The 16,693-nt window shown below is 37.9% G+C and overlaps 1 protein-coding gene across 6 annotated transcripts in view; it reads right to left on the reverse strand.

The window, feature by feature from the left end:
• TENM1 (teneurin transmembrane protein 1) overlaps positions 1–16,693 on the reverse strand; it is a 789,989-nt gene that overhangs the window by 283,060 nt on the left and 490,236 nt on the right. For 4 of the 6 annotated variants that reach the window (XM_058713217.1, XM_058713214.1, XM_058713213.1 and 1 more), the window contains one exon: positions 304–456. The exons of 1 other annotated variant lie outside the window; for it this stretch is intronic. In XM_058713217.1, the coding sequence (XP_058569200.1) occupies positions 304–456 (153 nt within the window). The remainder of the gene's footprint in view (positions 1–303; positions 457–16,693) is intronic. One more of the 6 variants, XM_058713215.1, reaches the window with a different exon arrangement.

A 16,693-nucleotide genomic window follows, 5' to 3' on the forward strand; every position in this document is an offset into this window, starting at 1 on the left:
AGGGTAGTTATATGCGAAATGCAATTTCCATTGTATTGAAACCTCCATCCTGTAAATATTTATCTATTTTCAAAATTGCCTACATATTTGAAAAGTTTAATTGGTTTATACTCAAGGCACTAGAGAAAGGAAAATTTGCTTTCATAAGACATTTACATGTATTTATTCTGTCCACGTAGAACACTTCTTTCGAGTGATCATGAAATTTAATGTGAAGTGAAACCATCCCAGCTTTAGCTCTAATGACCAAATTAGAAGAAAAGTAATCAATAATCAATAAATCAATCATTTTGATCACTGTACCTTTTTTCTCTGATTTATCGGAAACTTTTCCTCCAATTGGAGAGTAAGTAGTATCCATGGATTCGGTCCCTCTGTTCCCTTTGCTAACTCCATTTTCATAGAGCTGTCCTTCAACTGGTTGCAGCTGCCAAGTCAGGCCGAACAAATGCACTGCTGCAAGAAAACAAGCCACACATGAACTTATTCCAGACTTGCTGACACGGTCCCTATACCAGCTGTCCCTTTCCACCTAAAAATGCCATGACCGGTTTCCTTTTAGTTAGGCCAACCAGCTTGCACATTATACCTACGTTATATGTTTAGCTACTTTCCTAAGTAGCTACTGTTAAAGTTTTGAAGCTGTAGCTCTCCCGGTGATAGACGTTGGAGTCTTAGTTAAGCAACCACAATGGGATTGGACGCTGCTCCTCAGCGTTCTTAGCCCTTCCTCTCCCATGTCCTTGAGTTGTGTAACTCTAGTTTGCATAGGGAAACTGCAGAGTAATGGTGGACAGGCTATCGCGAGAACATGGGAGCCCTTAGCTATGGCTCCGATTCAATTCAATGCAGCAAACGTTTCCTGAGTGCCCAGAATGCATAAAGTCGTATGATAGCTGCTGCAGATGTTAAAATATAGATGCCTATTAGGGTAGGAGTTGGAAGTAACACAAGTATAAAATAAGTATAAGATATGCAGAATAACTGACACAATACAGGTTCAATTGCTATCACAGGATTAAAAAAATACCTGTGTTGATCAGAGTGCAGGCAAATGGGCACTCTACTCTTCACGAGAGTATTACAAAAACAACACCTTTGTGGAGAGTAATGTGGCATCATTTATCAAAAAACTTTAAAATTTGGCTTACCTTTTTAGCCCACAATTCCATTTCTATGAGTTAATTACGAATGTGTCCAAACTACAAGGCTATCCATTGTAACATTTAAAAGCTAGTAGAAAGTTATGATCAATCTAAATATTCATCAAATGAGATTAATGAAATAACTGATGATATTATAAATAATACAAGATTACATGGCTATTAAATCATGTTGGAGAGGACTATGAACTGGCATGGGAATAATTATGATGCATCAAATGAAAAACATCAGGCTACTAAACAGTACGAACAGTATGATCTATAATGCGTGTGTGCGTGTGTGTGTGTAGACATGTGGATGTCTGGATAGAGAGGGCTAGGAGAATACACAGCAACGTGTTCACAACATGGGGGCCTATGGTGGATTTTAATTTTCTTCTTTGGGATTTCTGTCTTGTTGATAATTATTACAATGAATATCAGTGATGTTTGCCATGCGGGAGAAAAGGAATTTTTGTTCTAAGAGAAAGGGTTTATTCTCTTGTTTCAAAGAAAACAATCCTTACAAAATATTGAAAAAAAAAATAAAAGAAGTGGCTTATTGTCTGACTGCTGAGGCTAGGACTTCCAGTGCTAAGTAACAGTGGTTAGGGTGGACATCCCTGTCTTGTTCCTGAGCTTAGGGGAAAAGCTCTCTGTTTTTCCCCCCGTTGAGGATGATATTAACTGTGGGTTTTCCATATATGGCCTTTATTATGTTAAGGAACGTTGTCTCTAAATCTACTCTGTTGAGGCTTTTTTATCATGAATCGATGCTGTCCTTTGTCAAATGCTTTTTCTGCATCTATTGAAATAATCATATGGTTCTTTTCTTTTATTGATGTGGTGTATCACGTTGATTCATTTGCGAATATTAAACCACCCTTGCAACCCAGGAATAAAATATCACCTCACAACTGTCAGAATGGCTAAAATCAACAACACAAGAAACAACAGGTGTTGTTGAGGATGTGGGGAAAAGGAAGCCCTCTTGCACTGCTGGTGGGAATGAAAATTGGGGCAGCCGCTCTGGAAAACAGTATGGAGGTTCCTCAAAGAGGTAAAAATAGAACTACCTTATGATCCAGCAATCGCACTACTGGGTATCTACCCAAAAAATACAAAAACACTAATCCAAAGGGACACATGCACCTCCATGTTTATAGCAGCAGTATCTACAATAGCCAAATTATGGAAACAGCCCAAGTGTCCATCGACTGATGAATGGATAAAGATGCGGTATACATATACAATGGAATGTTACTCAGCCATAAAAAAGAATGAATTTGGGGCGCCTGGGTGGCTCAGTCGAGCATCTGACTTCGGCTCAGGTCATGATCTCATGGTCTATGAGTTTGAGCCCCGCATCGGGCTCTGTGCTGACAGCACAGAGCCTGAAGCCTGCTTCAGATTGTCTCCCTCTCTCTCTTCCCCTCCCCCGTTCACGCTCTCTCTCTCTCTCTCTCTCTCAAAAATAAATAAACATTAAAAAAAAAAGAATGAAATCTTGCCATTCACAGTGACAGGGATGGAGCTAGAGAGTATTATGCTAAGTGAAGTCAGTCAGAGAAAGACAAATCCCACATGATTTCTCTCCTATGTGGAATTTAAGAAACAAAAGAAACACACAAAGGAGAAAAAACAGAGGGAGGCAGACCAAGAAAGACTCTTAAATATAGAACACAAACTGATGGTTACCAGAGAGAAGGTGGGTCGGGGAATGGGTTAAACAGGTGATGGGGATTAAGAAGGGCACTTGTGATGAGTACCAGGTGTTGTACGTTAAGTGTTGAATCACTAAATTGTACACCTGAAACTAGTATTACACTGTATGTTAACTAACTGGAATTAAAAGAAAAACTTAAAAAAAGAAGTGGTTTAAAGGAACAACAGATTAAAATTGGCTGGGCTGATCAGGGATGCTTTAATGAAGGAAGCAGGATTAGAGACGAGCCTTAAAGAATGTATAGAGCTCTGACAGCTGACAGTAATGGGTAGGGTGAGGGGGCAGGTTGAACAAAACATGACTTTGTAAAGCACAGGATGTATTTGAGGCAAAGAAAGTTGCTGGGGTTGGCTGGAGTATAGCTATGTATAGATGATAGTGGAAGTTAAGGCTGGAAGGGAGGATTAGGGCCATATTGTGAGGATGTTGAATGCCACACTTAGATATTTGGGTTCAATTTATTAGGCAACAAGGAGACATTGCTATTTTCTGAGCAAATGAGCGTTATGATCAGCTTTCTTCAGGAAGATTAATTTGATAGCAATGGGGAAAACCGATAGCTTCTAGGTAAACAAATGATATCATCGGAGCAACCCTTTGTGGGAAGATAAATCCAATACTAGTGTGGAGAACGATGACTTGGGAGGCCTAAAGATTTGGCAAGAACACAAATTGGGATGACCACTGCAATAATCTAGGTGAGAAATAATGAGCGTCTCAATTAGGGCAGTGGCAGTGGGAATGCAAAGAAGGCAATTCCTTAAGGGGAAATTGCATAAACGTCATCTCAGGGTTTGGTAACAAATTCTGTGTGTGCGTACGTGTATGTTCACCGCACGCTCATGCACGCATGTAGGTGTGCTGGGGGCAAAAATAGAAGAAAATGAGGGAAAGGGAGGAATACAACATAGTTAAGGTTTGAAGCCTGAGTAACTGAAAGCATAGTGCAATGATTAATAGAGTTAGGGGACTGTGCACTTAGCCCAGCACTAGCTACAAATAACTGGTGCTGGACATGTGTTTGTTGACTGATGACTAGTTGGTTTGGGGCAGGGTGGGGTGATGGGGGAAATATAATGAATGCATCTTTGGAGGTGCCGGCTTCCAGGGACCAATGGACTGTCCAGATAGAAAGGTTCAACAAACGAGCTTTGGAGGTTTGAAGTTCTGGAGAAGTATTAAGGCTAGAACAAGACTGCAGAATCATATATGCACAGAGGCAATGGCTGACAATGTGAGAATGAATGAGGTCACTGAGGGCAGATAATGTTGGGAGAAAACAATAACTAGGACAGAAGCTGGGGAAATCTTTTTATCTGTTTTCTCATTGCAATTTTAAACAGCAACCAAATCTTACCAAAAGGAAAAAAAGTGGATCTGTTCATAATGCATCTAACATTTTTCTTTATGTTTCTAGGCAGAGTGAAAGGGGCTAATTTGTATGTCTAATACTCATATATAGTATGTGGATTAGCAACCAAGAACAGGAAATCTGGCCAGATAGCCTATTTAAGAATCATTTATCCACTTTTAGTTGGAGCTAGAGATTTCTAACACCTACCTTCTAATTTATCCTTAAAATTTTAAGCATTTAATTGGTTTCTACCCTTTTCTTTGGGTTAAGGCCAGTGCTGCCTGATGAATTTCTCTTGCAATTATTGGAAACAATTGGAACTCAAATGATAGCGGTTCTGAGTAAGGTACAGTATAGCATGCTAATAAAGCTATACTAGTGACATTCCCCAGACTTCCTTGCCAAAAGACTCAAAGTATGGTTGGTTTAACATACTTACTCCAATTCAAGGGGTTTATCAGTTTTTAAAGACAATTTGGTCTACTCTGTCCTCCAAATAATTGGAAAATTATGGATATTAAAAGCTATACTGAAAATGTGTTTGATTCCCTTGGTTCAGTTACGTCTGTGAAATTAGATTGGCTATAAGGAACAAAAGGCATAGTGGTTTTCATTTTGAAGATCAAGCGGGATATTTTATATACTTTAAGTTAAGCCAGTTTCCCAAGGGCACTCAAAAATGACAGAGAAAATGCATGTGCTGAAAAATCACTTCAAAATAATAAGGCAAGGATTAATTTTTCACCATCAAATGAAATGGACTGCTAACAGTCAATCGAGACAGGCAAAGAAGTGTGGGCACATTTAGCAGAATACTCTTTGAGAGTGGCAAAGCTTTGTCATTTTTTAAGTTTACTTTGTCTTTTCCAGGCAATAAGCTATTTGTAATGTATATTTGTATCAATACATAATGCAAGTGAACTTACTTGCTACAGATTAGGGGTACCATAGGGGTACTTTCCTCTCCTCCCAACGGGACTTCCATAAGCTGAGTTGTAGAAGGAAGTCAGAAAGTATGTACAGGGTAGACTAAGGTAACTAGGTAACTCTAGTCTTGGAGTTCTATTAGAAATAAATAATACTGTGTTCATACTAAGACCAATAAATAAAATCATGTTGATCTTTGCGACATACCAATACTCCACTAGAAAGATCCAGCACTACTTATTTTATGGGGATGTATTTATTAATTCATTCAACAAATACTTTCAAAGCATATGCTGGGCACATTGGGAATGTTGGAAATATAGGCAAAGGTAATAACAAAAATATTTAGCAGCCAGGACACCGTAGGTACTGGCTGACCAATATGGAACAGGATCTAAACAACCAATACAGCCTAATCAGGACACGCTGACTGCATATCAACCTTGGATGCAGGATGAGGATACAGAGCCCTTAGCTTCTTGTGGGTCCCCATCCAGATCTACGCTATGTATCTATAGCCACATTTTGGAGGCAAGTCTCCCAAGCCCTGGTATAAACATTATAAGCCAACTGGGTAGAATTAAGGGTATAAAAAGGGAATGAAAAACAGGCACTGTTTTTCTAAGTTTACAGCAGTGAATACAATCTTTAAAAAACCTCTACATTCCCAGAACTCATATGAGAGGGTGGTGGGTTATGACATGCAGACAATGAATAAATATATGATATAATTAATATATAATAATATGATATAGTAATATACCATAGCTGTGTAGAAACAAAGAAGCAAATAAATGGAATAATGTCAGGTAGTTATTGTAAAAGAAGTAAGACTAGTCAAGGAAGGCTTCTCGGAGAAGGTAATATTTGAACCAAGTTCTGAATGAAGTGAAGCCATATGAATATTCAGTTGAAGAACCTTCCAGGAGGAAAGAATGGCAATTACACAAAACTCCGAAGTTTTGTATGAAATGTTTGAGAAATGCTAAGGAGGCCAGTATGAGTGGAGCTCAGCCAGGAAGAAGAGTGGTAGAGGGGCACCTGGGCAGCTCAGTCAGCTGAGTGTCTGATTCTCGATTTTGGCTCATGTTCTCACAGTCCGTGAGTTCAAGCCCTGCATCGCGCTGTGCTGACCGTGCAGAGCCTGCTTGGGATTCTCTCTCTCACTCCCTCTCTCTGTCCCTCCCCCATGCATTCTCTGTCTCTCTCCCGCTCTCAAAATAAATAAACTTTTTTAAAAAAGGAAGAAGAGTGGTAGAAAAACTCTTAAACTGAAGGACTGCACCCATGATTATGCTAGATCTGTGCTCTAACCAACTTTACAAACTGGTCACTAATAAATCTTACAAGTGAATAGAAAGTGATAAAACTAAAATCATGCATACTGCAATATACATTTTAAAATGAGCAATTCTAGTTATAGTAGACCTAATAGAAGTACTCCTGACCCCAAACTCAAAGTTATTTTTCATAAAAACATCTATAAAAATATACATCCTCAATGGGTAGAGGCTGACACGACCCAGATCTTTCCAGGAGTACCAGTCCCATGTCGCACTTCACTGAAATTCGGTGGCTGGACAGAATGTGCATGCCTATTCAGATATTCTGGGAATAATGTCATTTCAGCTGATTAAGAATGTGCTCCTAACAAATATTCCCTAGAGCCAAGCCCTGTACATTTTATAATCATTATCCTTCTTGGTTTATCCAGTTGCAAAGAGCTATGCTCTGAAATTATAAATTTATCACAAAGGTAACAAACGGAATATCTCACCCTCCCCAATTGCCAAACTCAATCTTGGATCTCAAGGCAGGCTAACTTTATGAGAAGAAGCTCTTGCACATTTCTCTAGGCTGAAAGCTCTGAGTCTCTCAGTAGTTACTTCTCTGCTCTTTCTGTTAGGATGTTGGTCTTTCTTTCTCTTAAGTAAGACTGATGGTCTCTAGTTAAATATTTATAACTGATACTGCTTCCTCGTTCCATTTCCCTTCAAAAGGAAAAATATTCATGTATAATAGACAGACCATAGGACAGCTTCAGAACTAGATGTAGGACATACGTGCTTAATGACCTCGGTCTGTATCATCCCACATGGCAGCCACTGGCCACATGGCCTATCAAGCATTTGAAATGTGGCTAGTCAGAGGCGAAGTGTTAGTACAAAAGAAAAATCAGAATATATCCAATTAATAATTTTATATGGATTACATATTGAAATGATATTATATATATATATATATATCATCTTTAATGTGGTTACTACCAAATTTTAAATTACATAGGTGGTTTGCTTTGTATTTATATGGACAGTGCTGATCTTGACTAGAACATTTCACGAAGAGAGATGATGTTTCTCTTTTAGCACCCTTCGTAAGGCCCACCATGTTATATTGAAGGTATTTATTTATATGTCTGCCTCATCATTATTAAAGTATTCAAAGGGCAGGATCCATGTCTTCTTAATTTTTCTTTCTGGTACCTAACTCCGTGTCTGGTAGTCAGGAGGTACTCTGCTTACACACCGATCTGACTATAAAGTGGTAAAAGGAGCTTTAGAAAGCAATTTTGTGATACTGATCAAAATTGAAATTGGGAATACTTTTTGACCAATGAATTCAACTTCCAGGAATCTACCAAAGAAATAATCACATATGTGCATAAAGGGGGATGTACAAGAAAAGTCAACATAGCATTGTTAATATAGTAAAATAAACAGAACTGCCAATACATCCATCTTGGAGAGAGTGGTATCCTCATACTATGAAATCTTATGTAAGAATTAAAAGGACTGATACCAAGAGACTGTCAGATTGGAGGAAGCTAAGGAGACATGACAATTAAATGCAACGTGAGACCCTAGATAGGATCCTGGAACAGAACAAAAAAGGAAAAACTGGAGAAATCAGTATTATACTCTGAGTTAATAGCATTATACCAATGTTAATCTCTTACTTTTCATAATTGTACTATGGTTATGAAAGACGTTAATATTGCCAGCGGAGTGACAGGTACACAGGAATTCGAGGGATTCGGCGCTACGTCTACAACTGTTCCGTAAGTCTAAATTTATTTCAAAAAAAAATCCTAAAAAGAAAAAGAATTGATTCAGTGGTGTGCAGGAGCCAGTTTACACTGGTTTATAAAAGCCCACTGTGCACGTCTTCCCAATTCCACCTTCAATGACTTCACGTTGGTAGTTGAAATCGCCCATGGTGGGTTTATTAACACTCCCGGAACCAGCAAATGTTGCAGACCATTTTTTTTTTTTTTTTGCACAGAGAGCTGGCTGTTAAACATTTATCAGCACACCACTGGTTGAGCTCTATGTACCTACATGAAAAGAGCTCTAAGATTTGTATAAAAAACACTGGAGAACAATGCATGTCCAATGATCCTATTCAAGCAAAAAAAAAAATATGTATCTCTTTATATGTAAATGCATACAAAGAACTGGGAGGATTGATACCAAACCATTGATCTTTAGAGTGGGGAGCTGGAACTTCAATATTTTCATGGTAATGTTAGAATGTTTTACAATGATAATGTATTCATGTATTGTTATATAATAAAAAACACTACGTGCTCAACAAACCTTTTTTTTAAAGCTGAATGAATAGATGCATTGTTTTATTCATTCTCTTTTATTACTATTTTCTATCTAAAGTAAAGCATTTCCAACCAATTCAAAGCAGCAGAACAATTCAGCAATAAAATCTGAATAACCCTCAAACACATAAAGCAGATAAAACAGAACTCTTGATTGAAAGGGATTGGGAGTCCAGGGACAGCTGGGTGGCTCAGTCAGTTAAGCTTCCCTCTTGGGCTCAGGTCATGATCTTGCTGTCTGTGGGTTTGGGCCCCACATCAGGCTCTGTGCTGACAGCTCAGATCCTGGAGCCTGCTTCGGATTCTGTGTCTCCTTCTCTCTCTGCCCCTCATCTGCTCTTTCTCTCTCTCTCTCTCTCTCTCTCTCTCTCTCTCTCTCTCTCTCTCTCTCAAAAATAAACATTTAAAAAATTTAAAAAGCAAAGAAAGGGATTGGGGGTCCAAAAGAGTTGCCCAAAAGCTCCAAAGACATAGTTTGAAATCGACTGGTCAAAAAAATTATCCTCAAAATATCTGAATAAGAAAAGTTTGGGTGCTTGGAAGAACTTTTTTGACAGTTAAATTTATTGGAGTATCTTTACAATGCTATTGCCAGGATATGAAACCTTTCATATTATTCTGTATCTTTTGGTATTTTCTGTCCACTCTCTCATAGATAATATTAAAACCCACTTAATAACAGATAAATTGGTCTCTGATACTAAATACACAAGTAAACCTTGAAATCGCAGTATGCGTGAGGAAAATACAACTTTGCTTTCAAGGAATTCATCTTGCATCTCAAAATGTACACATAGTCAGCTAAGGATGCTGTATTTATTAGTTGCAAGAAGCTTCTGGTGTTATTTTCGAAATCTACCAATAAACCTATTTAGAACATTTGAAACCTGTCTCACCAACAAAATCTTGTCCATCATAGATGATGTCATAAGTTGCAAATCATGCCAAGATAAAAGCATGTAATATTTTTCAAGATAATTTGTTTTTCCTTTCTGTCAGAAAATATTTTCCCCGCCAGTTCCCTTACATATCTTGCTTCATGTTCCTTTAGGCTAAGGAATGCTACGGCTTTTGCACTTGACTTCCAAAGCTTGTCAGAGCTACAGATCTACTTGTATGTTGAACAGTTCTCTTCCTGAAAAATATGCCAAGTACATTACCCAGATGGTGACCCCTGATGACTTTAGCCTTTCAAGTTAACTCCTATGGGAAACAATCTCGCCAGACCCATACTTCAGTGGACATCGTGTGAAGCTAGATGCTTCTGCAATAAGATCACTGCAAAAATGCTGCTTGAATTAAATGCAGTGACTGCTAACATTACAGAAGCCAGGTTATCTTTCTATCTTAAAATAAATCCCATTTTCATTACATTAAACATCAAATTGGTATATGAGTGAACTATAGCCCTTTGATAAATTACCTTCAGATCTTGGTTTTATTCAGGTGATAACCAGATTACATGCAAGATTGAAACCCATTAGTTTTCGGGGAAGCATTTTTCAAGAACTAAATAAAGCAGTGCATGTTTATTTATGGTACCTTACTTTTGCCTCAGCAGTTTCATTCACGTTTTCTCTCTTTTTTCCTACGGTTGCACATATACATTTTCTACTAAAAATACTATTTGTGCTTGCACTACATCATGAACATAAATAAAACATACTTAAATGTTCCTTTTCAAAGTAATTTGAATGGAGTCAATATGGCTTTGAGATCCCTTTCAAACATGTTTCAAAGCCTGAAAAGCTGTCGTGTTGGGGATGGGTAAAACTCCTTTTCAAAGAAACGACTTCACTAATTTAAACAAAAGAAGTAAAAAAAAAAGAAAAAAAGTCATTTTCCCTTGAACCGGTTTACATAACACATTTTGCAAGTCTGCCATGGTAAAACAGTAAAATTAAACAACAAATAAAGAAAAGATTGCGATAGTATAATAGAGGCAACGAGGACACGTTTCTTGTTGATCCACATGTTTGAATCCCTACATTTCCTTTCCTAAATGAAATGCATTATTCTTTCTTGCAGCATACATTTTTTTTTTCCTTTTTGGCCTTAGTACGGTCCTGGTTTTATCCAGTATCGAGGCTAGAGAAGATTCTATCAAGGTAATAAATCATTTTAATATCCCAGTTCTATATTATATTATCTTAAAACTTTCATTTACTATGTATTTTATATTTTCCATTCACAGGCTGCAGCAATATTTATAAATAACATGTCTATTTGGGTACCTTATCACAGGTGTAATATATGATCTGCATTTGCAGCTGCATAACGGGCCCATCTGTGTATTCCTTATCAGACAGACACAATTATTGAGTGTTTTCATCTCAAGTCACAACACCAATAAGTGCTCTTCATAACTCAAATCTTACTTACTTTTGTATTATTATTTGCTTTGTAGAGTCAAGAGGAATAAGCGGCAGAATGACGGGATACATTTTTTTTCAAAAAATTCATCTAATGAATACTTCAGCAAAAATATCAATTTAACTAGGAATCAGCACTTTTTCATTCTCCATTAAAATTTTCTTTTTCTTTCCATTTCCCTTCATTTTCTGCTTAGCAAATTCTCCCTTTCACTCTGGTCCAAATTATGCCTATTGCTTCATCATTATTGATGGCTAGTTTGAGTGCATATTTGGAATTATATCCATCTTCTTTTAAAAGGTCCAGATAAAACTGGTGAATATGGAGAACGAGAAATACACGAAAGCCCTCTCCTCCTCTTACCCATTTGCCCTGTATGTATTTAAATTATAAAAATGGAAATACATTCACTGATTTATATCATCAACCCATGGTAGCTGATGCTTTAAAACTCACTTTTCTGGGGCACCCAGCTGGCTCAGTTGGTTGAGAGTCGACTCTTGGTTTCAGCTCAGGTCATGTTCTCACAGTTTGTGAGAGCGAGCCCCAGGTCAGGCTCTGAGCTGACAGCGAGGAGCCTCCTTGGGATTCTCCCTCTCCCTCTCTCTCTCTCCCCCTCCCCTGCTTGCTCACGTGCACTCTCTCTCCCTTTCTCTCTCTAAAATAAATAAATAAACATTTTTTAAAAACCCTCACTTCTGATCTAGCATCATGTCATCATAGCCATAGGTATATGGTTTATGTGTTCATCTGCAAACTTTTAAATGTTGAAATTTTAAGACTCTTTCCATTTACTGGATTATTCACAGTTAGCATTAAAGAGCAGGGCTTATATGAGGTTGGGGAGTCAGGAGACATAAATGAGAACACGGAAAACAGATGAGTGGTAGAAAACTATAACTGGGTATGTAATCAAGACTTCTTAGCTGCCTTACACGATTTGATCAGATGAAAAGAAAACAGAGAATAAAGTAGAGAAGATTAAAATAACTCAGTTTGTTCTGGGTTTTCTGAGGTGGCACCAGGACAGTGTACTTCTGGAAAAGTTACCAACGTTTGGGCTTGATTCATTACCAGGATCTTCACGCCTTCTCTTCCTTTCATGCAATAATTATTTGTTGGCTAATGACTATGTCATAGGTTCTGAAAATACAACAGTAACTGCTTGCTTACAAAACCCTTGCCCTCCTGGAGGTCACAGTCTATCTAAAGGGAGCCAGTTATCACGTGGTACTTAAGAGAAGGAGTCTGGAATGAAGGTGTCTGGCTTCAAATCCCAGCTCTGCTACAGTTATTATCAGAGCGACCTTGGGCAAATTATTTAATCCCTGTGTCTCAGTATTCTCACCATAAAATGTGCATGACAATAGTACCTTCCCCATACAGTTCTTGTGAGGACCTTGTAGGTCAGTACATGTAATGTACCTAGAAAAATGGCTGGCACATTACATAAATGCTCAATAAAAGTTAGTCATGAATATTACACCTGGTTAATTCTCCCCTCAAGCTAGCCTTTCCAAAACCACGTTGGAAGTGGAGAAAGGCAGAAGGTCATTTGCCCAATCGCACCCTCTGCCTTCTTGCCCAATTGCCCCCTCTGCTCTCCTGCCCTAGAAGAGGTCTGCATTTTTCTGGAGAGAGCAATCTAGAGGGACTCAGGTCTCTAAGAGAATTTCAGCAGCCATCTTCACATAGCTGCATAGCAGAATAAAATGAAAACAACACACCTCATGTAATTTCCTCATTCCAAACCCTCCACTTAATGTAGGGCATTCATTTCCCTCCTTTCCCTGCCTACATCCCCAAAGCTGCTCATTTCCTTGTCTCCATCATCATGATCACTGAGGTTTGGAAGCTGTAGATGTTGGGTTCTCTTGGTAAAAGGTTTCCAGAAATTAGAGCATCCCTAAGATTTGTAAAGTCATCATTCCTTATAGAGTGTACTTTCTACAAAGGTTAGCAGAAAGTGGTTAGACTCTCATTTTATGAAACATAACTGACAGTTCTCACAGAGCCCTATTTTGTATGAAAAGGGTCCCAAGAAAATTTTCAGCTGGGTTACCCAGTGCAAGTATGCATTCCTGGGTGATGGATTCAACTCTAGCAAATTGATCTGTGCAGGCAGGGGAACCTGTCTGGAATATAATAAAACCATGGTATGTGAGAGCTCAAAAAGACCACAGACCAGTATAGTTTAGAAAAAGAGGGAGTAACTATTTAGCGTGGAGAGGCCTGACAAACACTATCTCAGCCGAGTGACCAAGGTTAACATCATCAGTGACAGCACGTACATGATAGCATGTATCCTTGACATGATGTGATGATAATGGCACTTCTGTGGTCTTCCTCCATAACTCCAGTCTCAGCGCAAGAAAACTAGCAGAACTCAGATTGAGGGACAACCTGCAAAAAAAGCTGACCAGTGCTACACAAAACTGTCAAGGTCAACTGGGACAGAAAACTGTCACATACTAGAGGAGGCTAGGGAAGCATGACTCTGAATGTAATTTCCTGTCCTGGATGGGATCCTGGAACAGAAAAAGGACATTGGGGAAGAACTGGTAAAGTCCAGACCAAGTGTCAAGTTCAGTTAATAATAATTACCAATGTTGGTTTCTTAGTTGTGACAAATGTGCCATGATGATACAGGAAGTTAATAATAGGAGAAGCCAGATGAGGAATATATGGGAATTCTCTGTACTATCTTTGCATCTTTCTGTAAATCTAAAAGCGTCCTAAAATTAAAATCTTATTTTGGAGAAGGAGAAGACCACATATCAACCATTTGGTTCAGCCTCCTCATGTTACAGAGGAGGAAACTGAAAACTAAAGAGAGGAAGTACTTGCCCAGGACACACAGACACCAGCTTCTCTCTTATTCAGGACCAAGAGAAGATGTGATCCATCTCTCCTATCCAACGCCATTTAGTACTGGCATATTGGGCTAATGAGGCCAAAGTTACAGGTTCAATTTTCATGCCAACCAGTTATTTTTGCAGAGAGGAAAACTCTGCTCTTTTCCCACAAAGAGATTATTGAAACTACTTTTCTCTTTTCCATCCTAGGTAAGCGCATAGGAAAGAACTGGAAGCCCTGTAACAGCCCTCCATCAATTCAAAATACGTGAACATCAGCAGAGTCATCTTTTTATATGGACACTTTATTGGATTGCTGGATCACATGTAACTGAAGCCATACATATGCTATATATTTTCTATTAGTTTTACAATCTCTTCCCTTTTTCATCCCAACCTTCTTAGCATTTGTGTTAAACCTGAAGACTTTGTTGTCCAAAGTCTTATTCTATCTTTGAAATAGAATCAAGTTTTGCTTTAAAGGAAAGGTAGACTATGGGAAACTTGCAGAATGTCATGTAACCCCTGAAAACAGGTCTACGATTTTTCTTAATATATCCTGAAATGTCTTTCCAGGATACCAGGAAATGTGGGAAAAGAATATGGCAGTCTCTCAGTTTTTAAATTTTTTCCTCATGGTTTAAAGTTGTAATTTTGTCTCTTTTTTATTCATTGTTGAGATAAGTAGTTTATGTTAAAATCTTTAATATATGAACATTTTTATAAATCAATCAATAAAGAGCAGCTGAACTTTCTAGTAGAAACATGGGCAAAAGATATCAATTGGCAATTCACAAAAGAGGAAATGCAAGTTAGCAGTGACATTTTAAAATGTTCACCCCAGTGGTAATTTAAAAATGTAAGCTAAAATACTGAAATGTAACTTTGCCAATCAAAATGGCTTTTTTTCCTTTACTTTTTTTTATAAACAATTATCAGAAGTTTTCAAGGGTTCAGGGAAATGAGCACTCTTGCATACTGCTGCTCAGAGTATAAATTGTTACAAAATATTTGGGTAAATTAGTAATATATATCTAAAGTGTTGGAAATGTTTTTAGACATTTTGATCCAGCAATTCCATGTTTAAAAATTTATACAAGACAAGGATCTGAATAGATTTGAAAGCAACCATGTTCAACATAATGTTGCATATATTAGCAAGATATTGAAAAGTATTTAAATGTCCAGCAAACATGGATTGATTAAATCAATAACTATTACATGTACAATAGAGGATGATGTTGCCATTAAAATAATGTTGTAGAAAAATATTAAGTAATAAATATATTCACAAAGTAGGTTATAAAACACTATTTATAATATGGGCTCATTATAGAGGCCATTTAGTGTAATAAGTGAAGGCATAGGCTCTTTTTGAAAAGTTAGACCTGAAGAGTGATGGCTTTTCCACTAACTCGCTGTGTGGTTTGGGGCAAACAGCTTGACCTCTTTGAGTGTCAGTTCCCTCATATATAAATTAAAAATAACAATACCTAATTTGAAAGATATTATGACTATGCCAAAGGGACCTATGTGACATCAAATACAAATCATGTCTATTTCTACAAATTAAGTGCCCACTTATTTTTTTAGTGTCACTACAGACTCACAGATTCTTTTTTTATTGTTCAATGCTTAATCCATGGCCATCACCGTTCTTTTTGAAGCTCAAATTCAGCCAGTGGGAGCCCCTTCAAATTGGTTTCTGTGTCATTCTGACATGTCTTTTTTCCAAGCACAGTATGTTTCAGGCTTACCTTGCACTTACTTTCTCTGCCACAGACCTAGAAACAGTCATTTCTTCAAAAAGCTTTTAATAGAAAATGTATTTAAGAAACCTAAGTTTGGGTAAGATATGCTCATTACCACTGAGGTGCCTTTGTTTTTTTTTTTTTTAAGTTTATTTATTTATTTTGAGAGAGAGCAAGCATGAGCAGTGGAGGGGCAGAGAGACAGAGAGAGAGAGGACCCCAAGCAGGATCAGCGATGACAGCCCAGGGCTTGATCCCATGAAGTGAGAAGGGTGAGATCACGACCTGAGCTGAAATTGAGCCACCCAAGTGCCCTGAGATGTCACTGTTTTTAAGTCCTTTAAGGGCACAGAGTGAGGATATATACACATAGAACAAAACTTTTAGATTTTACTACCTGCTCTGTTAACATGTGTGTATGTGTGTGTATACACATACACGTATATATGTATATACACACGTTTATATACACACACACACACATATATGTCTATTTGTATATTTTTATTTATTTATTTATTTATTTATTTTTTTTAATTTTTTTTTTCAACGTTTATTTATTTTTGGGACAGAGAGACAGAGCATGAACGGGGGAGGGACAGAGAGAGAGGGAGACACAGAATCGGAAACAGGCTCCAGGCTCCGAGCCATCAGCCCAGAGCCTGACGCGGGGCTCGAACTCACGGACCGCGAGATCGTGACCTGGCTGAAGTCGGACGCTTAACCGACTGCGCCACCCAGGCGCCCCTATTTGTATATTTTTAGAAGAATGAGTTCATATTTATATCTCTAATACTAATTCAATATAGCAGGGTTCTTCTCATTCCATATTTTTATTTCCTTCTTCACACAGTGAACCCTGTTTTCAATAACATCAGTTTACTCATTTGCTTATCGTACAAGATGCACAAAAGTATTAGAATTACTACACCAAGACCACTACCAGAACTAAACT

Source organism: Neofelis nebulosa, chromosome X (genome assembly GCF_028018385.1).
Source record: "Neofelis nebulosa isolate mNeoNeb1 chromosome X, mNeoNeb1.pri, whole genome shotgun sequence".
NCBI lineage: Eukaryota > Metazoa > Chordata > Mammalia > Carnivora > Felidae > Neofelis > Neofelis nebulosa.